The 21,905-nt window shown below is 41.9% G+C and overlaps 2 protein-coding genes across 2 annotated transcripts; one reads left to right on the forward strand and one right to left on the reverse strand.

The window, feature by feature from the left end:
- Positions 1-3,620: 3,620 nt before the first annotated feature.
- On the forward strand, positions 3,621-6,276 carry ccl27a (chemokine (C-C motif) ligand 27a). Its single transcript, XM_018759114.1, has 3 exons — positions 3,621-3,681; positions 5,462-5,579; positions 5,969-6,276. Exons 1-3 carry the CDS (start codon positions 3,621-3,623, stop codon positions 6,084-6,086), a joined length of 297 nt encoding a protein of 98 aa, XP_018614630.1. The 3' UTR covers positions 6,087-6,276.
- Positions 6,277-16,867: 10,591 nt separating this feature from the next.
- On the reverse strand, positions 16,868-21,537 carry LOC108938520 (uncharacterized). The gene is made up of 8 exons (XM_018759109.1): positions 21,060-21,537; positions 20,750-20,829; positions 19,663-19,751; positions 19,183-19,300; positions 18,661-18,797; positions 18,162-18,322; positions 17,672-17,789; positions 16,868-17,438 (listed from the first exon to the last, which is right to left on the reverse strand). The coding sequence occupies exons 1-8, from the start codon at positions 21,260-21,262 to the stop codon at positions 17,169-17,171; spliced, it is 1,176 nt and encodes a 391-aa protein (XP_018614625.1). The 5' UTR covers positions 21,263-21,537; the 3' UTR covers positions 16,868-17,168.
- Between the last annotated feature and the right edge of the window lie 368 nt (positions 21,538-21,905).

Consider the following 21,905-nt stretch of genomic DNA (forward strand, 5'->3'; position numbering starts at 1 on the left):
GGCCAGAAGCAAGGACTCCTGGAAGAGGCATTGCATAAGAAAGGAGCTACTGGGGAGGGGTGGTAGTTACTGGAACGTGAGCTGAGAAAATTACCCACGAAGTGCACAAACCCACAAACAGCATCTGTTTATCTTCGTGTACTCTGAAAACCTACCAAAAATTTTACATCTGGAATTATCTCCACATCTTTCTTAAATAGGATGTTCACAACACTGATAGCAAGGGGACAATGGATTCCGCAGACAACCTGCAGGCATTCTCATGTCTCTGTTATGTTCATTAAGAGCCTTAAGACAGAACAGTTGGTTCAGGCAGCCTGTCACAGGATGAAACTTTGGTAGGATGGTTTATGGTTTGTTGACATTGAGTTCTGTCTTTGTAACCTCTGTCCTAGTACCTCATGCAGGGTGTGCCAGCACCCAGCACGATGGGTATTTCCACCTTTTTGGTTTTGTCACAGATTGCAGCTATATCTCCTGCCAAAATTGATATCATTGATATGAAATTGATATGATTGCATTTTCTTCTGCAGAATAACTTACTGCATAACACAGGACGTTATACTTTTCTCAGTCTAACAATATTAAATGGTGAATAATTGTTTGCCCGTCGAAGTTGAGCTCTAAGTCAAGTTCCACATCAGAGCAAAAGAACATCTGTCATAACATGAGCCTTACGGCTAAAAGGAAGAATTTTGCGATTTTCCCAAGCCTCGTTTCAGGGCCTTTATGTAAAGCAGAAATTTTAACTTATTAGTCATTTTATTCTTCTAGGAGATAGGCTGTTTCGGTTAGTTTTCCATATCTGTAAGACCTGCTTCTCTGGTATAACTGCTATGAATTTGAAGAGTGGTTTTAAAAGCAACTTTTAAAGGTTATACAAAACCACCGCAGGAACCTATTCGGGTCTAAACCTGCTGACTATAAATATTTCTCAGAACTGTGACAGGACCTGCCTGGAAGTTTTCCAAGGAAAACACTGCTACTCCAACTCTTCTTAGGCATAGATTATATTACTTCTGTCTTTGCAAAATTGCTTCAACAAAGACATCTAGCTTTCACTATACAGTACCCCCCAGAATAGCACCTTTAAGAGCGCTACCCCTGGGAAGAATAAGTGACAGAATCCCAAAAGAAACTTCCTTTAACTAAAGTGTAAGTCTTTTTCCCAGTTCAGTTTCACTTTAAATAGCATTCCATGGTATGAAACATTTTTGCAAAAGTGAAGGCTCAGTAAACCACTAAAAAAATTTATAATAAATAATTCTATTATTTCATAATATATATTATTATATAATATATATATACACATTTTATAAATATACATTTTTGTATATGTATAAGCCTGTCTATGTGTATACATATATACAGTATATACTTATACGTATATGTATATATATTTTGAATAAATATATTTTATTTATATGAAAGAAAAATTGAGATATATATCATTTATTTAAAATGTAATACTTGATGAAATATTAAAAAGGCAATTGTGAGAGATTTTGAACTATAAAGTCATAATGAATACAAAACATTTTTTTCATGGCATATATGTATAGACTAACAAATTTTTCTTTTTAATCTTACATTGACTGGTTTAGCTGATACTTAGTAAATCAACTTACAATACAAAGCTACCTACAATTATTTACCCATTTATACTGGTGACTAACTTTGTTGTAGTAGGTAAGTGACTTGCTCAGGAGTACTACATCTGCAGGTGGGATTTAAACCTGCACCCCTTGGGTACAAAGGCAGTAACTCTAACCAGTATGCTATCAGCTGCCACAGTAGTTTCACATTTATTTATTTAACAGATGCTTTTCTCCAAAAGTGACTTCTAATGAACTCTATGTAGTGTTATGAGCCCACACACCTTATTCACCGCAGTGACTTACACTGCTAGATACACTGCTTACAATGGGTCACTCATCCATACATCAGTGAACACACTCTCTCTGTCACTCACACACTATGGATGAACCTGAACAGCATATCTTTGGACTGTGGGAGAAAACCTACACAAACATGGGGAGAACATGCAAACTCCACACAGACTGAGCAGGGATCAAACCCATGTCCTCTTGCACCACCCAGGTGCTGCTTGCTGTGCCACAGTGATGCCCCTTTGAAACTTTAGGGACACTGCCACAGAATTATTTGTTTGTTTATTTTTTGTTTAGGATTCTGCGGGTAAATAAAGAAAAAACAGAGTTAAGGTTCAGTTTTTTGTCAGCTAGCACACACACACACACACACACATTTTCAGAACCGCTCGTCCCATACGGGGTCACGGGGAACCGGAGCCTACCCGGCAACACAAGGCGTAAGGCCGGAGGGGGAAGGGGACACACCCAGGACGGGACGCCAGTCCGCCGCAAGGCACCCCAAGCGGGACTTGAACCCCAGACCCACCGGAGAGCAGGACTGCGGTCCAACCCACTGCGCCACCGCACCCCCCTCGTCAGCTAGCACGAAAGCTTTTAATCATTTTATTATTATGTTGCCAGCAGATACTGTATGTTTATTACAAATGATGTCTACAGAACATCAGGGAAAAATGCCATTGTGCATAAGCAATAAAACATTGATTAAGACAAGTTCAGACATTGCTTGCAATGGTGATTAAAATATCTGTGACTTCAACTGGAGGCTGTGAATACACAGCTGCCAGTTAAATAAAAAATGTACACATTGAATTGTGTTGTCATTGAAGAAAGTGGCTCCGAGTCCAGATCATTACTGCGCTGTTTACACTTAGACAGATTGTTTTGTATATTTTGTGAAGTGGGTACAAAACAAGTGAAGGGTAACCCATTGACTTCCTTTCATTGTAAAGCAAGAAACTGATGCTAGATAACTTGTGACGCCCCATGGCACCTATTGGCTCTGATTTACACAGCTCAAGCTGCTCCTGCAGGTCTGAAAGGCTTTGAAGTCTGTTTTCAAGCTTAACCTGTCATTACTTGTTCGCTATTATCCCTACATCATCACATCTTCACAGTTTGTGCATAAATACGTATAAAGTATGTCGCTGTGTATATTTCACATGACAGCTAACTGCAAAATACTTTGTCATTTTTCCATGCAATTTACTTGTAAACTGAGACATTTTGGGAAGCATCCTGTGAATTATTAAGTCTTTGCTGCTAGTTAGCTTTTCAGGTTCTGTTAAAAGGCCATGGAAAGCCATATTTATCCAGGTTAGCTGTTGAAACATGTCTTGTCGATACCGTTTTATACATAACAGTTCAACAACTTTCGTTGATCGTGTTACACATACAGTATGGGATTACTTAATGGGACAACATTACCATGACTGGCAATGAGTCTGATGAAAACTGTAAGCTGAATGCAGACCAAGTATGTTGGTTATCCTAATGTTGTTCATTCTGGGACCACTTTCCGGCGGTTTTAAAAGACTACACTGCTGGACCTGGCACTGAAGACAGTGAGACTCAGAACATGAGGTCATTGTCTAACTCTACTCAAGGTGTCAAGCGGAGCTATTGGGAGATAGATGGGCAGGTTCCCCAGAGGATCTGCGTGAGTATGAGGGGCGTGTCCCACTGGAGGTATAAACTCCATCGGGACACAGTCAATTTCTCAGTCGCAACATGGATCTGAGATTGGCAGCAGTTCTCTTGCTCCTGTGCGCCACCTTTACCATCAGTGAAGGTAAGAAAGCGCCAACCAGCACTCCAATAACCCTGGGGAGCAACTGCAATGTGGAATATGGAGGATAGGTTTTACCATGTTACTGCTTGAATAATTACATTTCTAAACCTTAATTTGAAAAGCGTCAGGATTTATTGTGAAAATGTGACGTTGTACTATGACAGCAGCTGGACTGATTATGAAAAGTTTGTAACTTCAAAACTGCTCTTGTACCCTTACAAAAAAAGTTAATCAGAACAGCTGCACTCATTATATTATTACTAGAGCAATATTACTGACTGAAAAACAAAGTGGGGTGTGGTGGCACAGTAGGTTTGGCTGGGTCCAGTTCTCTGGTGAGTCTGGGGTTCGAGGCCTGCTTGGGGTGCCTTGTGACAGACTGGTGTCCCATCTTATGTGTGTCCTCTCCCCCTCCATCATTGCACCCTATGTTGCCCAGTTAGGCTCCTGCTTGGGACAAATGGTTTCAGTCAATCTGTGTTAAAAAAAAAAACAAAAATTTTAACTCAGCAAATCTATAACGAGCAGCAATTTTTCTCTGTAAGGTAATGTAGAATTGATAGCAAAATTTTACTATAAATTCTATGTATTCTCTTATATTCTATGTTTACGTTCTGCGAAACCCATCTTAAGTCGAAAATATCATGTCGAAAATGCATTTAATACACCTAACCTACTGAACATCATAGCCTAGCATAGCTGCAATGGCCATTACGGGCTTGCCGCCTTCATGTTGGGCAATTATCTTGGGTTTCTCTTCAAGAGTAATTGCCCTCCTCTTCTTCTTCCCACCAGTAGCAGGAGACACAGATGGGTGTTTCTGTGACATTATGGATGCGCAAAACACAACGTAGATACGGGGGGAACCTGTACAGTGACCACGTGGCAGACTGAGAGGTGCAGATCGGTGCCACTCCCCAGCATTGCGAGAGTATCGTACCCATATCGCTTGCATAGGAAAGAACCTAAATTCATAACAGTTTCTACTGAATGCCTATCGCCAGCTCACCATTGTAAAGTCGAAAAATTGCAAGTTGAACCATCGTAAGTCGAGAAGCATCTATATACATAAAATGTAACATCAGCAATTATGCGACTTAAAAATAAATTTAAAATATATTAGAATGATTCAATTAAAATGAGTTATCAGTGTATTTCAGAACAAAGAAACCATCCAAATCGTAAAAAGGTGATCAGTTGTTAACTTGCAGTAGTGGTTTATTTTATAATTGCACATTCTAGAGTACTAGAAGCTTCTAGAAAGAAACCCTCCATGTAGAACTGGCAGACCATTCTGTAAAATGGTTGGGGACAAGAGGATTAGCTGCAAGACAATGTGACTAGGAATGTGACACTTTTTCACAGATTTACAGCAGGGCCATTTAAAGCTATTAGGAATTATCTGTTGGCAGTTTGACTAACATTTCTGGTTGGCCAAGGGGGTGTATTTAGGGATTTACTACTCTCGGTGTGTTTTGTTGGCATGTTACCCTCAATAATTACAGCTGTCACAGTGGTGACATTAAAAGAGTCCAGGAAATTGTTTGTTAGACTGTGAATCTGGGAATGCAATCAAAAATACCAATGTAACCTCAAACATGTATCTCTACCACAGTATGACTATCATGATATAAAGTCAGACACGAACATTAACCTAAAGAAAGTAAGATCAGTAGAATCTACGCAACAATATTTTTATATCATTTACAGCTGTTAAGCTTCTGTCTAACTTATGGCAGGCAAGTTTTTGTGTCAAAACAGGAACACGCTCTCGTTTCAGGTGGAATTCCAAGGTGCTGTGTGAAGATAAGTCAAAAAATCCCTCAACGCTTACTGAAACACGTGGAGAAGTATGACTTCCAAACGTCCTCTGGATTTTGTGACATTCCTGCTCTGGTGTGAGTACTGCACTATTTTCATTAGAAAAAAACTTGAACAGCTTGCTGTTAAGCAGACACTTTTGCTCAAAGTTCTTTACAATTTTAGCCACTGATGTAGTTAGATATATTTTTTGGATATTCATAAAAGTTCCCTACTTTGCCAAAGGGTGCAATCGAGTCCCACCTGGGACACAGTCATTATTGCAAAAAGTAGCATTATTCTGATCGTATTATAAACTGCCATCCACTATAGAGACAGTGCTGTAATCAGAAGTGTTAGGGTATTTGAAGGAAAAAAATAATATAGAGAAGTTATTAATTGTTTTATGGTTTCAGTGGTGCATTTGTGTAAGTCTGGAGTAATTCCTGAGACAGGTGCCTAAACTTTGCCTTCCATCTTTCCTTAGACTGTACATGAAACGGAAGAAATTCTGCGCTGACCCCAGCCTCATAAATAAGGTGATAAATGCGATAAATAAAAGAAGAAAACAGGTACCGCAGGACCTGTTCGGAATGATTAAGTAAATGGTGTGTGGTGGAAGGTCATGGTGACCTCTGAATTGCTTCCTTAATATAATCTTCATTTCTATGACCTATGGAATGGTCTGGTGTCATGCGTTTTTCCTTATGAAGTTTGGTGAAAATTTTCACTCTTGTATTATGTTTTACTGCATGTCGTACCCAGATTTTTGATATCTTGTGATGTTCTGTACAACTCAACCTTTGTATTACATTTCTGAGTGTATTATAAACAAATACTGAATGTCTTTTAATTTTGTGGGATACAATATTCTTTTACTATTCAGTTTATATGTAAATGATATGTTAATAATTGGCAATCATGTTGGTTCTTGGAAAAAATACATTTTTCATATAAAATCTCACAACTTTTGCTATTTTCATCTTTATCACAATAAATATCATTCATCTCACAAATCAATTTCACTTTAATTCAGTTTACTGTTTTTATTAATTTAATGGTTTATATCTGTTGGGGGCGCGATGGGTTGGACTGGGTCCTGCTCTCCAGTGGGTCTGGGGTTTGAGTCCCGCTTGGGGTGCCTTGCGATGGACTGGCGTCCCGTCCTGGGTGTGTCCCCTCCCCCTCCAGCCTTACACCCTGTGTTGCCGCGTTGGGCTACAGTTTGTCTTGACTCTGCTGGGGATGAGCAGCTTCTATGTGTGTGTGTGGGGGGGATTTATATCTGATATGGTACATTTACATCTGTTCATTTAGTAGATGCTTTTCCCCAAACTGATGTATAATGGTTACTAACTAGGATTTAGGTAACACCTTCACTAATTAGCTGACGTTATCACCATTCTCTTGGCATCATTTTGGTATATGAAAAATTCAGATAAAGGGCAAATAGCCAGCTTGTCACTTATCCATAATTATCAAAAGATATTAAGAAAACAGTTAGGCTGTTATGTGTCTGAACATTGTACTGCGTCGGTTAACAAATTATCAAAGGAATCTCTTTATTTGATAAACTATTGTGGTCTAGTGTGGGCTGAGAGGACCGAATGGGAGGGATAAAGGCATGGGGACTACAGATCTCAAGAACTATTGTGAACACAACTTAGCCAAACCAAAACAGGAACAAGGTCCTTTTAGAGTTTAACATAAACCAGAGGTGACTGAACACCAAACCAAAAAACCAGGCATCATTAACAGGAAAATGGCCACTGCAGCTCCCAAGTCCCCAGTCTAGTCCAGGGAGTTCTCTTGCTTCCCACCAGCACTCGCAAAAATCTCTCACTCCTCAAACCAGCTGCTTGAAACTTCTTGTTGACTTTACCTTAACTTCCAACAGATGGTTGTCATTAAGCTGTTGAGGCAGAGGTGGGCAGTGGAGGGGCTGTCCTTTAAATTCCTTCCCACCCCCAACCTAGAGGTCACTCCAAACCAGCTCACTTTATTAATTTGTCCTTGATTCATTGGAAAGAAAAATATATTTTCCCAAAAAACGTGTGGTTATTACAGTCTTTTAGTGTATACATCAGGCATTTTACCCTCTTTTAGTATATACAAATATTCACAAATTTAAATCAAACTCAAAGTTTTGGTTAAAGCTGACATTTTAGCTCACATTTTCAACTTTTCTTTATCAACAACTTTGGTACACAAGAGAAGTTCCTTTTCTTTCATTAGATCTGATCCTTCACAAGTAACATAATTGTCCATCCATCCATCCATTTTCTTGCCCGCTTGTCCTTCTACAGTCGCAGTGGCAATAGGGAGAGCAGAGAAGCCCAGAAGTCCCTGTCTCTAGCAACTTCCTCCAGCTCAACCCGGGGGATCCCTAGATGCTCCCAGGCTAACTGGTAGATATAATCCCTCCAGCGGGTCCTAGGCTGACCTCGGGGCCTCGTCCCAGTTGGCCATGCCTGGTATACCTCCAAAGGGAGGCGCCCAGTGGGCATCCTTACCAGATGCTCAAACCATTTCAACTGGCTCCTCTCAATGTGGAGGAGTAGCGGCTCTACTCTTAGTTCCTCCTGGATGTCTGAACTTCTCACCCTGTCACGGAGAGTGAGTCCTAACACCGTGCGGAGAAAACTCATATTAGCCGCTTGTATCCGAAATCTTATTCTTTCAGTCATTACCCAGAGTTCATGACCATAGGTGAGGGTAGGGACATAGACTAACCGGTATCAATAGAACTGCTCCCAGCTATTTAAAAAACTTAATCAACAACTACACCCCTGCCAGGCCCCTTTGCTTGTCTACTTCTGCTCGCTTGGTGGTCCCACGCATGAAAGGTAAAGCTCAGAGGTTCTCAGTTCTGGGTCAGTTGTGGTGGAATGACCTTCCCCTGTCACTCAGAACTGCGGAAACTCTGTCTACTTTCAAGAAGGGTCTGAAAACTCACCTTTTCTGGATCCACTTCGCCCAAGAACTCTCCAGCTCATTTACGGTGTAACTGTTCATGCATCGTAATTCCATAAGCATCCCCAGATACAACCTTTATTCAGCCACTATTCTAGCATTGTATTTGCTTATTTGTGTATCTTATAATATTTAAAAAAAAAATGGTGAGAGGGTATCGGGATTTGTCTATCCTGAGTTTTATGCACCTACTTGAACGATGAACCTCGGTGCAGCAAGTGGTAGGTAACGAACTAGGTTTGCTTGAGACTTTCATGTCTGCAGCTGTCTCCTTCTCTTAATGTAATGCATAAGTTGTACTTTTGCTGAGATGTATGTCGCTTTGGACAAAAGCATCTGCTAAATGAATAAATGTAAATGTAAATGTAAATAGAGAGCTTTGCCTTATGGCTCAGTTCCCCCTTCACCACTACAGTCCTGTTTAGATGCAAACCGTTTCAGTGCATGCTGGAGGCATCCATGTGACAGTGCCAAAAGGACATCATCCGCAAGAAGCAGAATCATCACATTCTGGCCCCCACAGAATGCTGTCCTGACCTCAGCTGTGCCTTGATATCCTGTCTATGAAAACCACAAACAGGAGTGGGGACAAGGCACAACCTTGGCAGAGTCTAACACATCGAACGGGCTTGACTTAATGCCGAGTATGCGGGGACAACTCTTGCTCTGTATGTACAGAGACTGAATGGCCAGCAGTAGTCACCCCGGCACCCCATACTCCTGAAGCACCTCATACAGAATTTTTCGGGGAACACGGTCATAGGCCTTCTCCAAGTCCACAAAACACATGTAGACTGGATTAGCGAACTCCCATGCTGCCTCAATTATCTGTGAGAGGGTAAAAAACTGGTCCACTCTTCCACGGCCAGGACAGAATCCGTATTGTTCCTCCTCAATCTGAGGTTCAGCTATCGGCCGGAGCCTCTTTTCCAGCACCCTGGCATAGACTTTCCCAGGGAAACTGAGAAATGTGATACCCCGTAGTTGGAACACACTGTCTGGTCCCCTTTCTTAAAAATAGGCACCACCACCCAAGTTTGTCAATCCAAACACACTTTCCTTAAGGTCCAAGCAACATTTCAGAACATGTCAGCTATGACAGCTCTAGAACATCTAGGGCCTTAAGCAGTTCCGGGCAAATGTCAACCACCCCTAGTGCTTTGCCACTGTGGAGCTTTCAAACTACCACAGTGACTTCCACCAAGGAAATGGACTCTGATACCCCGGAAGCCTCTGGCCCTGACTGCTGTAATGGAGACATATCTCTCAGGTTTAGGAGTTCTTCAAAGTGCTCCTTCCACCTCCCGACAATGTCCTCATTTGAGGTCAGAGTTTCTCCAGCTTTGATGAGCACAGCTTGTGCAAAGCTCCTCTGACCCCTCCTGAACCGCTGGATGGTTCTCCAGAACCTCTTTGAGACTGACCAAAAGTCATTTTCCACGGCCTCTCCAAACTCCTCCCATGCTCTGGATTTTGCTTCTGCAACCTCAGTCACTGCCGCCTTTTTCGCCCACCAGTATCTATCTACTGAGTCAGGAGTTCGCAGAGCCAACCAGGGCCTAAAGGCCTCCTTCTTCAGCTGGACGGCTTCCCTCACCACCGGTGTCCACCAGCAGGTTCTTGGGTTGCTGCTGTGAATGGCACCAACAAGCTTCTGGCCACAGCTGCACCTGTCTGTTTCCACAATGGAGGTTTTGAACAGGGTCCATTCAGACTCCGTGTTCCCTACCTCCTCCAGGACTTGGGAGAAGTTCTTATGGAGGTGGGAGTTAAAATCATTTCAGACAGGGTCCTCTGACAGTCGTTCCCCGCACATCTTCATTATATGCTTGGGTCTACCAGGTCTGTCCGTCAGTTTTCCCCTCCATCTGATCCAGCTCACCACCAGATAGTGATCGGTTGACAGCTCAGCACCTCTCTTCACCCGAGTGTCCAGAACATGTGGCCTCAAGTCAGATGAAATGACTACAAAGTCGATCATTGACCTTTGGCCCAAGGAGCTCTGGTACCAAATACACTTATGAGCATTCTTGTGTTCAAACATGGTGTTATGGACAAACCATGACTAGCACAGAAGTCCAATAACATTTCACCATTCGGGTTCAGATCGGGCAGGCCGTTCTTCCCAATCACCCCCCGCCATATTTACCAGTCATTGCCAACGTGAGCGTTGAAGTCCCCAGGCAGGACTATGGAGTCTGAAGGTGGGGCCCTGTCCAGAACCCCACCCACTCTCTCCAAGAAGGTTATATACTCTGAACTGCTCTTTGGTGCATAAGCACACACAACAGTCAAAGTTTTCCTCTCTGTGACCTTAAGTTGCATTGAGGCGACCCTCTTGCCACCGGGACAAACTCCAGCTGTATGGCAGCCATCCGGGGGCTTGTGGGTATCCCCACACCTGCCCAGCGCCTCTCATCCTGTGCAACTCCTGAATAGGAGAGAGACCACCCTCTATCGAGGAGTTTGGTTCCAGAGCCAACACTGTGAGTGGAGGTGAGCCGAACCATATTTAAATGGTATCTCTCAACCTCCTGCACCAGTTCTGGCTCCTTCTCCCCCAGTGAGGTTACATTCTACATGCCAAGAGGCAATTTCTGCTGCGAGGGCCTGCGATGCCACGCACAACCCTGCCCCCTCCTGCTGCCTGAAAGGCATCACACCTGACCCCCATGTTGGACCTTGCGGGTGGTGGGCCCACATGGCCCCACTGCGTTGCTTTTTGGGGCTGAGCCCGGCCGGGTTACGTGGGCTGCTCAACCACCAACCGCTTGCCTAGGAACACTGCTCCCAGGCCTGGATCCAAGGGTAGGTTCCGGTGACTCTATTCCGGGCAGGGTAAACATTCTCTTGTTCCCATTTGCTATAGGGGTTTTTAGGATCATGTTAGTCTGGATCTTCATTGCAGACCTGGTCGCCATGGGAGACCCTACCAGGAACATACTGCTCCCGATGATATAGCTGTGGAGATCCCAAGATCACGCAAGCCCTACCGCCACGACAAGGCCCCGATCCAGGAAGGGTAACATAATTATTTGTTTTTATATGTTGTGGTATTCTGCTTTGGCTGAAAGATGTCTCAGCAAAGTCAAAGATTCTGAGTAGTGAAGACATCTAAATTAAACATAGTACACTTTACAGGTGCATAAAAGACCTGCATCTACACATGGTTGTTAAAAATACCTTTCCATGTCTCAGTTATGTAGAACCTATTTCAGAAAGCATGAAAAATTCCCCTTGCAGTAACAATGCAGACAAACACAAGTACACTGACATTATTTTTATTATTTTGTGGACATTTTTATTGAAAGTGATGTACAATTTTCACTTTGTAGTAATTAAGATTAAGTATCATGCACAGGGATGCTACAAAAGGGTCTTTCCTGGAACTTCAATTGACAACCACCAGGTGATATAACCTCAGTTCTAAATCACTGCTCCCCACTGCTGTGTCCTAAATCAATGTTACTCATGTACATAATGTTGTAAACTTAAACTAAGTAGCACCAAGGAAATGCCTATCCATATGAGAGGATACGGTTGCGTGAGAGTGCAACACCGTGGGTAAGAATACCTAAACAAATAAAATAATTCTCATCTGTTAACAGCTGCCAGGCCAAACATCTCATCATAAGGTAGCAATGGAAGCCACTTGTCACACTACAAGTCTCTGCCAACCCACAAATTTTTGAGTAAGTCACTCTCGTCCACAAAACCCCAGAAGGCAAAAAATGTACAAAAGCCAGGTGTCACCACACTGTATTACTTTCTTACATTTGGACAGAACAATGTGCAAATATGGAAAGCTGATTCACAAACACTTCTCGATTTTTTTTTTTTTCTTTAACAGAGGCAGTTTCAGTCAGGGATGAGAAAATACTTGCTTTTGTGTTCTTGTTTTAAACCCAGGATTTTTAGACAGGTGTGAGTAAACAGAACTTGGCTTCAGGGCCAAGAAAGTTCAACTTGAATTGAGATTGTCACCTCTGAGTGAAAGAAACAAGATCAGACTGACTCCACAGGTAATTGCTTGAGAATTGCAGTAGTCTCAAAAATGAGTTTTCCTTATGGCCACAAATACTGAGAATGCACAAAAATTTTGAAGGAATGGTGTGACTATATTATGCAGGCTCCAAATTTTGTAGGGCTTAGTTTTCCTCTACATGTCTCAGTTATCGTGAAACTCGCAAGTGGAACATGGTGGATGTTTCAGCAGAGGCGTCTTTCAGACAGTTGTAAGGATGAAAATCAGTTCTGCCATTCTGCAACAATTCTACAGTGGTCACTCCAACAATGGGTTTAAGCAGGTCTTATATAGGAATCAAACAGCACGTCTCCACATAAATTACATATTTGTTGCCTTGTATCCCCATTTCCATGGAAAGTGGTTTCAAAGCAGAAAATGTAACAAGGCATCTTGACATTTCAGTTAATGGTTCTGCTTTTCTTTAGATTAAGCCAACATCCTGGCATATCATACAAGCACCCTGTTGGTGACAGTATCAGTTCGCCAGGCTCCAACCAACCAACCAATGTCAACAACCGCTTGTCCTGGGCAGGGTCACACCGAGCCGAAGCCTACCCGGCGGCATGGGGTGCAAGGTGGGGGGCACACTCAGGATGGGACACCAGTCCACCGCAGGGCACCCCGAGCAGGGCTCGAGCCTCCGACCCGCCACACGGCGGGCCCCGGCTAAACCTGCGTGTGTGTAAAAATGGTTCACATGACTACACATAGAGTAAACCTGTCAATAGTTTCAGTCTCAGTTATCTGTCTGGCATCTTTCATTGCAGTGCTCTGTTTTTTCATGTTAGAAAACATAAAAAATTTATGCAACCCACTGACCACACTTTTGGATATCATGAAATGGTTAGGGCAGCATTCCTGACATTTGTTACTTAAAATCATTATTCTTTACTCATTGAAATAACTAACAATGTAGTTTTTTATAATATGCTTACACTCATTTGGGATTTTTTTTCATTCACAACACTGTATGTATTTAACTATAATTTAACACATATTAGCAAGCTGGGGGTGCGGTGGCGCAGTGGGTTGGACTGGGTCCTGCTTTCCGGTGGATCTGGGGTTTGAGTCCTGCTTGGGGTGCCTTGCGACGGACTGGTGTCCCGTCCTGGGTGTGTCCCCTCTCCCTCTGGCCTTACGCCCTGTGTTGCTGGGTAGGCTCCGGTTCCCCGCGACCCTGTATGGGACAAGCGGTTCAGACAGTGTGTGTGTGTGTGTGTGTGTGTGTGTGTATTAGCAAGCTGTTAAACTACTCAAGGACAAGTAGTAGCAAATACCTATTAAAAGAGAATCTCTGGTCTTCAAAACCACTTTATTTTATGCTACAAAAAGTCTGGGCATTTGAAGTGAATGGTCCATTGCCACTGACAAAGTGGTTCAACCCTGAGCCTGTGAGTTAGTTTTACAGCACCTGGGAATATGTTTAAATCCAGATTAATCTGTGTGCAGTTCACATTGCCCCGTAAGTGCATAGGATTCCTCTGGGTGCTCCAGTTTCCTCCAAAAGTCCAAAGACGTGTTTCAGCTGAACTGGCTGCGATGCACTGGGGTCCTCTGCTGAGTATGTATACCTCCTACCCGAGTACCCTGTGATTCTGGGACATGCGCTAAACCACCACAATCCATGACGGGAATGAGTGAATAAGGATAGTGATTGAGGAAGTGCAGGCATTTATCTCTTCTACAGCCTCCTGGTATGAGTCAGAATGTCTTTGAACTCAAACTGTAAAGGATGACAAGAGACTGTAGTTTCCTTCCGCTTATTAATTAAACATATCAACACAGTCTCAGACAGTACCACAGAGTCACTTTCAAAGTGAATTTCCTCTGTATTTAAGCAAAGCTCCCCTTTTCTCCACACTGCAAAATATCTAATTTCAATAAGTGACATTACATATGACAGTCACTGAACTGTTAATGATTCATAAGCTTGAAAAACATATTTTCAGTAATCGTATTCAAAATTCGGTTAACCCATCCTTGGAAAAAAGGTCTCCCCAGCCTAGGAAATTAACAAATGTCCAGTTACAGTTTCTTGACATACTGACTTCATAATAACTGTTTTCCCGACATGTACTGAATAACTCCATGCATGTGGGAGAGATACCAGAGCACATTTGCATTTCATTGTAACTGATGGCAGCACACATTGGCCTGTTCAAAATATGTAAATTCTGAAATTACATACGTGGTTGAATACAATGAGACATTTGGATATTTTGTATTCTTTTAGTCTACTTAAAGGTGTTATATAAAAGCTCGTACTTATGTTACAATGGCAGGAATTTTTTATCATCTGCACTAATTAACTTGACAGGAAGAGTCACGCTGGAGTAGACACGCGAAATCGCAATAGGGCATCTGGGAAAAAATATGTAACTTAATAAAAATAATAATTACATCAAGAATACCCACTAAGTTCTTCTGTAGTAGCAATGAACAAGGTACAGAATTTCCTATAACCATATGACTAAAGCACAGCAAGTTTTTCTCGTTATATCTGGCATCAGAACAGATGTAAAGTAACATTCCCTCCAGGTTCTACAACCGAATAACTACTAAGATGAAGAAATGCAATGACTGTGACAAAATGATCTGTCATACTAAAGACAAACACTCATGATCTATGTCAGCAGGCATCAAGATACACGCCTTTTACCAGTAAGCAGATGTTTCACAACCTACTTATATTTATGACACAGGTTTTCAGTGTGGAGGAAAGATTTACATTTACATTTTTTTTATTTAGCTAATACTTTTCTCGAAAGCAACTTACAATGTTAAGCTACTTACAATGATTTACCTATTTATACAGCGGGGTAATTTATTTTTTTTTTATCTAGAAGGGGTACCTCCTGGCTAGTCAGAGGGAATATTCTGTCTGAATTCAGGGTAAATTAAATAAAATTTACATTTGCAGTAAACAGACCAACTTGGGGCTGTCATGGCTACACAGTGAATAGTCCAAAACACTACTGGATGCTATAGCAGCCTCAACTGATATGAGCTGAGTGCTCAGCGAAATAACTGCAGCTAAGTATCGCCCAGGCAAGCATCAAAAGCGTATGGCGGAGATAGCAATCTTTCAGCTCTTTTGCCCTTGAAAAGTGCACAAAGGTCTTGGGACAAAAGGCATTGCTGAAAAGAAAGCTACTACCATGTTGTCGTTATCATCCTGGGAGCAAAGCAACTGACCCAACTTGTTCTGTGATTGTAAAATGTTGGCTGCTTTCTGGAAAGAGGGGGCACGCTGGAGCCAAGGATGCTAGTGAGAGATGAAAGAACAAATATGTCCCGGGGCTCTCAAGAACACAGATGACAACTGTAATGAAGATCAACCATCAGATGTGTTTGAAGACGGAAAACAGAGACATGCTGCAACTAGACTTGCATTTCATAGTTTTCAGGTGGCAGGATGTGAATGTAAAATATGGCCAATTCAAGAGACGGCCCCTGGCCTACAAAGCTGTGTTAAACAGTAAATATTACTTATCAGTTTAGTTTATTAAAGTGTGCTGATATGATTGAAAACATTCCATTCATCCATTTTCAGTAAACACTTGTCCTGAGCAGGGTCGCGGTGATCCAGAGCCTATTGCAGAAGCACTGGGTGCAAGGCTGAAGGGGTGCATCCTGGACAGGACACCAGTCCAACGCAAAGTACCCACACACACACACGCTCACTTAGCCATTCACACACTAAGTACAATTTAGCATCACCAGTTCCCCTGAACTGCATGTTTTTGAACTGTGGAAGGAAACCAGAGCACCCAGAAGAAACCCACAAACACACACACAGGGAGAACATACAAACTCCACACAGACTGAGCCAGATTTTAACCTATGCCAGAACAACCCAGGTGCTTTGAGGCAGTAGTCCAACCTTCTGCACCACTTTGGAAAACATCTCATTCAAGTGTTAGTTTGTTTTTTAACTTTGTTATTGACCACTTTCAGCATAACTAGAATAGGATACTAAGCCAGGATTTGGTGAGTCTAAAACTGGCCCTTGACTTTGATTCATTTACAGGAATTGCTAACGCTCATACCTTTCTGTGGTAGTCGGTATTACACTTTGGTGCACAAAGTGAAACCAGACCAAAGCATGCCCCAACAAGAGATCATGAAACCACTGCATGGAAAGAGCTTGTTTTTTTGTTAAACTTCTCCTTTGCAAACAAACTGGCTTCAGTATGACAGCTGCCTCAGTTTGCCCAGAACTTCTTTATTCTTGTCATTCTTACATAACACAAGTACTCATACAAACCATGAATAAACAGTAACAAGCTCTAAAATAAAGTGACCAATAACTATTCAAATCTACATTCAGTTGTATGTGCAATATATAATTCTAAAAATATTTTTTACTGTTATGGACTGGTGCAATAAATAAAAACAAGGACAAATATCAGGATAGTTTAATATGTATAGTATTTCAACATTCAGGTTTTAACTGTGGTAATAATCAGATTTGCAAAGTATAATGTAACCTAAACCCACAAAATCATCCATATGACACAATAACATTTTTGTGAAACCATTATGTTGTGTTCTCAAGTTTAGTTCAAGCATTCTCCTTCAATCTGTAAGAAAACAATCTTCAAATCTGGACATTAAATAGCATTTCCTGTTAATTTATCTGACTGGCATGCTGAATGAATTCATGGCCATAGAGAAACAATCATGGCTAGCTCCCCTTTAATCTACTCCTAGGATAAGCTTTGACTGGACCCATATACATTTCCTTCAAAGCCAGCAGAAGCTGCAGGATCGGGGTACACAGGGCCGTCAGGACAGGCACACTGTAGTAGTGCAGATAGTAGAACACCTCCCTCACCGGCATCATGCCAAACACACTCAGGGTACCTCTACTTAGAGGTGGCAGACAACGCTCCTTCCAGTAGGTGGCAACATTGTGGTACATCTTCAGATTTAAGTCCAACGTTGCAAGGTGAACCTAAACAAACAAGCAAACTTACTTTCTGTTCATATTCAGATATCTAAAATCTATTTCTGTTAGTGCCAGAATTTTAACAATCAGTTGTATTCCTTAAAATCATCAGTTTTCAATAACTAGGACAAAACCAGAATGAACATTTCAGTGGTAAAGGTTAAAATGACATTAGAGCTGTGGTTTGTAGGACTGGTTACCCCTCCACATTGTAGTGCTGTAGACATGGAAAGCCTCACCAGCTCATCAAGAAGCTTGCGGACTGTCTCCTCTATGGACTGTTCCAGCCGCTGATATGATACCAGCAGACGCAGCATCAGTAAAGTCCAGGATGCCGTGGCAACAAGCAAAAGAACCCTAAAGAACAAGTTGTGCAAACCATGAGAATTTATTTTTGAAGAATAACAGAAACTGCTAATGTAGAAAAGCACTTCTGTGTCAGTCAACATTAAAATCAGTGATCCATGTGACAGATGAGAAAAACATGTTTATCATCTACTGTATCTTGTTTCATGTTACAAGAAAAACCTTAGCATGAATGAAAAATATGTATCTTGCAACATATTCACTAGTGTTTTGCAAACACTGAAAAGGCCAACAAAGACTGAAGACATCCAGTACTGGGACACATCATAATAAAATAATACCTTATAGCTATTCAAGCATGGTTCAACAAAACATACAGTAGCTACGTTTCATTAAGACACAACTTAGACAGAAACCACTTACCACACTTTAATCCTCCTGGGAGTGAGCTTGCTTTTCTTGATCATGTTATCTGCCAGGTAATATAGCAGAGTGCCAATAGCACTAATATACAGCAGGAGGTACAGCAGATAGGTAGAGTGTGCTTGTAGAAGCTGAGTTTCAAACTGCTTCTTGATATCATCCTGATCCACCCATGTGATGCACAGAACAGATCAATTTATCATCATCAGTAAAGACATTCACAAAGCAATACAAAAGTACTGTAGGTTTATTTGGAATTAGTCATGGCATAACACCTCTGCTCACATTTTATTGCTGAAATAAAAAGCTGTGGGAATGTAATTATTTTGTTTATAGCTTAATTACAGGTATATATTATACATTAAGAAGAAGTGTTATAGATTTTTCAACTTTGTCAAAGCAGATATGTCTGTCTTACTAAGAAACCCAAGCAACTGCAAGAATTGAAAGGAGAAAAATGAAGAACAAGGTAACAGGAATAAAAGCAGGGAACACTTACCAACAGCTGTAAGAAATGGGTATGCCAGGCAAACAGGGTGCTGTTGAGGGCAGACTGGGAGCAGCGCATAACTGGGTGGGCTGCAGAGAACCTGTCCACAGTTGCCGTGTAGAGTTGTATGCTGTGCAGCAGGGATCCTTTATTACAAGAGCGACAGTAAAACCAATACTGTCATACATTCATTATCTTCATTAATATCAGTCTCCAGAGTGAAATAAAACATCATCTTCATTTTGATGCTTTGCTGACAATTTAAAGTACAAAGAACTACAGACTTCATACAGTTAGATACTTTACTGGTGCCAGACAAGCTAATTATTGTACTCAAGGGTGTACTACGGGCCAGTCCTAGGCAGAGAACTGGGAACATTTAGGCTATAGTTCAGCATCCTTAACCACAATGTTATCCGATGCCATTAAGATAGTCTTGGCAGGATGGCAACACACACATACTGTATAATCAAACCAATGTTAAACCTTGCGTAATGGTCTTGAGACACCCTGAGTAATAACAGAGCTTACCATGTAAGTATCTGAAGAGGAGGGATGCAGAAAGGGTCACGGCCATGCAGGAGAAACTCAGAACCATGCCCTCCTTGGCAGAGAGTCGCATGCTGTTCATTTCAGGCCATAGACTGACCTGAAGGGGCAACAGAAATGTTGACTCAAACACCTGAAGGAGTGAAAGATCTGAATGTTTTTATCAGTCAGTGTAAAATCATATAATTATCTGATGTGATATATTCATGTGTATGGGCCTAAATAAGGTAACTCATAATGCTGATGAAGGAGCTTAGTTGAAATGCATCTGTGCTCTCTGTGAATTAAATAATCACTTCCTAAAACAGATTAGGAGTGATCCTGAATTAAAGAAAATTAAATATGCATATGTTTCAAGGGGTTACCATGCATATTTTGCACGAGTCCAAGTAAAATTGTGTCCAGAGTATCTTGGGTGAGGTTCATGTACTAGAGGCTGAAAGTCAACAAACATTCACTTACGCCCCCTCCCACTGCCAAACTGTCCACACTTTCCTTCGCTCTCTGGTGCTTCTCCTGCAGCAGCTTCTGCCGCTCTTGTAGACTGGGACCTGGAGAAAGCACAGAAAAGGCAGCAGAGTTGTTCATACCGTACGATAAACACAGTCAAATTTTTCTGAAATTTATTTTGCATCACACGTGCTCTATTCATCAAAGGCAATGACATACTGTATTACACAGAGGCAAAACATAAAGATATACAAAAAAGAACGAATTGACAAAAGACACACAATGTTTTTCAGACGAACGTGCAATGCCGTACCAATAAACTCAGACATTAACACAAAACACGGAGATACACACATTGCAGTGGCCAGAAAATTGCTTGGTTATAACGCCTCTGAAGATCAGAGACCAGCCATCAAAGTGTCCTAATAAAGTCCAGTGGCTCTCTCCCTGCTCCCTGACATGACATGACTACAAACAGACACACACGTTGTCTGAAACCGCTTGTCCCACGTGGGGTCGCGGCGAGCTGGAGCCTAACCTGGCAACAGAGGACGCAAGGCTGGAGGGGGAGGGGACACACCCAGGACGGGACGCCAGTCCATCGCAAGGCACCCTAAGCAGGACTCGAACCCCAGACCCACCGGAGAGCAGGACTGTGGTCCAACCCACTGCACCACCGTGACCCCCCTGACATGACCAATCAGAGTGAATTATTATTAATTCAGTGGGGGAAGCCGGTAGTGTAGTGATTACAGCTGCTGCGTTTAGACCCAAAGGTTGTAGGTTTGAATCCCACTCCCTTGTAGTACCCTTGAGCAAGATACTTACACTGAATTGCTCCAGCAAAAATTGCCCAGCTGTATAAACGGCCAGACAGTTGCAGATACCTTTATACCATATGTCGCTTAGAGAGAGGTGTCAGTAAAATGAGAAAATAAAAATGTCATTCCAATTTATCTGAAGCACTAGCAGCATGTGCTGTTTCACCCACATTTGGGAAAAGACTGAAAAGAGAAAAGGTGACACTAATACTGCGAAACGGTAACAGAAACACCCTGAATACCACAAGGTTTGGAAAAGTCAGCTCTGGCAGCCATACCTGGTGTCAGTTTTAACATGGCAAGATTGGGACTGACAGCCTTCTCAGACAACCCGCTATTATTGGCGTCTAAATTCGACCTGGAACACAGAAAAATATTTCAAGAAATATATGTTCAAATGTGTTTATACATGAGCAAAACATTCGAGCACAGTTTTCAAGTAATATTGCAAAATCGGCGTTGTGTGTATCGTGTAGGACTGACACACACACAGTGGACCGGATGGTCGTGCGCTCCCGTTTGTCACACAGTGTGTGTGTGGAACACGGAGAATATTTATCTCACACACACATTTATTTCATCATTTACATTAAATTGTCATGGGCCTTCGAAATCAGTGGTGTTATGGACTGAGAACGTCGCCGGGTTCGTGAGTCCTGCGCTGCCGTGTCCATATTATTCTCCTTAGAGAGCGGCACTCTTCGGGGTTTTCGGCCCTTCAGGAAGCCAAGGCTCTTCTGAGGAGTACAGAGGCGATCCGGAGAGTTGAAGGACTTAAGGGGGGTATTCATCGTCGGTTCTCCCGCAAAACAGCTGAGTGTTAATGATCCTGCTCCTGGCCCACTGGACCTGCGCGAACCTCCGGCGTTCTCGTCGTGTCGTGCCTGATCATAACCCACTTCGCAAAAATGAGACAATTAAAACATATCTTGGTGCAAATAAAATGAATAATACATTTTTAAAAAGCGTAAATCACTATGCGATATTTTAAACTGACACAACAACCGTTGCTTTTAATCACCAACAATTAGCAGTACACAACGTCCGCTTTCGCGGAAACTTTTAAATTTGCTTCTGCACAGACCAGACAAGTCGATACTCCCGCCGGCCCGGAACACGGCGCACAAGAACGGACGCTAATAATTTGAATCGATTACTTTTCCTTACTTTTGAGGGGGGGGGGAAAGCAACTTTCTGTCGTAATTTCAAACAAACTCCAAAGGAAATACTTCGTGATGTAAAACATGATACATTTTTAATGACACGTAATAATAAGTATTTTATTGGAGAAAATACCAATGACGACCCACTGCAAACAGTTTATTTCTATTATTGTAATATTTTTATTATGTCATACCTTCATAGTCCACCTTCAGCACCTACTACTTTAATTGCCAATAATATAGAAAAAAATATCAAAACAAGATATCTTAA

The sequence above is a fragment of the Scleropages formosus genome, chromosome 17, assembly GCF_900964775.1.
Source record: "Scleropages formosus chromosome 17, fSclFor1.1, whole genome shotgun sequence".
Lineage (NCBI taxonomy): Eukaryota > Metazoa > Chordata > Actinopteri > Osteoglossiformes > Osteoglossidae > Scleropages > Scleropages formosus.

What these genes read in the sequence shown, in the direction of transcription:
- LOC108938520 (XM_018759109.1), bottom strand. Translation starts at nt 21,262, where the DNA reads ATGAATACCCCCCTTAAGTCCTTCAACTCTCCGGATCGCCTCTGTACT. An exon ending in CCCATTTCTTACAGCTGTTG is followed by an intron (nt 18,323 to 18,660) that starts GTAAGTGTTCCC and finishes TGGGTGGATCAG; the next exon opens with GATGATATCAAGAAGCAGTT. An exon ending in CCCAGGAGGATTAAAGTGTG is followed by an intron (nt 17,790 to 18,161) that starts GTAAGTGGTTTC and finishes CTTGTTCTTTAG; the next exon opens with GGTTCTTTTGCTTGTTGCCA.
- ccl27a (XM_018759114.1), top strand. Translation starts at nt 3,621, where the DNA reads ATGGATCTGAGATTGGCAGCAGTTCTCTTGCTCCTGTGCGCCACCTTT. An exon ending in CACCTTTACCATCAGTGAAG is followed by an intron (nt 3,682 to 5,461) that starts GTAAGAAAGCGC and finishes CTCTCGTTTCAG; the next exon opens with GTGGAATTCCAAGGTGCTGT. An exon ending in TGTGACATTCCTGCTCTGGT is followed by an intron (nt 5,580 to 5,968) that starts GTGAGTACTGCA and finishes ATCTTTCCTTAG; the next exon opens with ACTGTACATGAAACGGAAGA.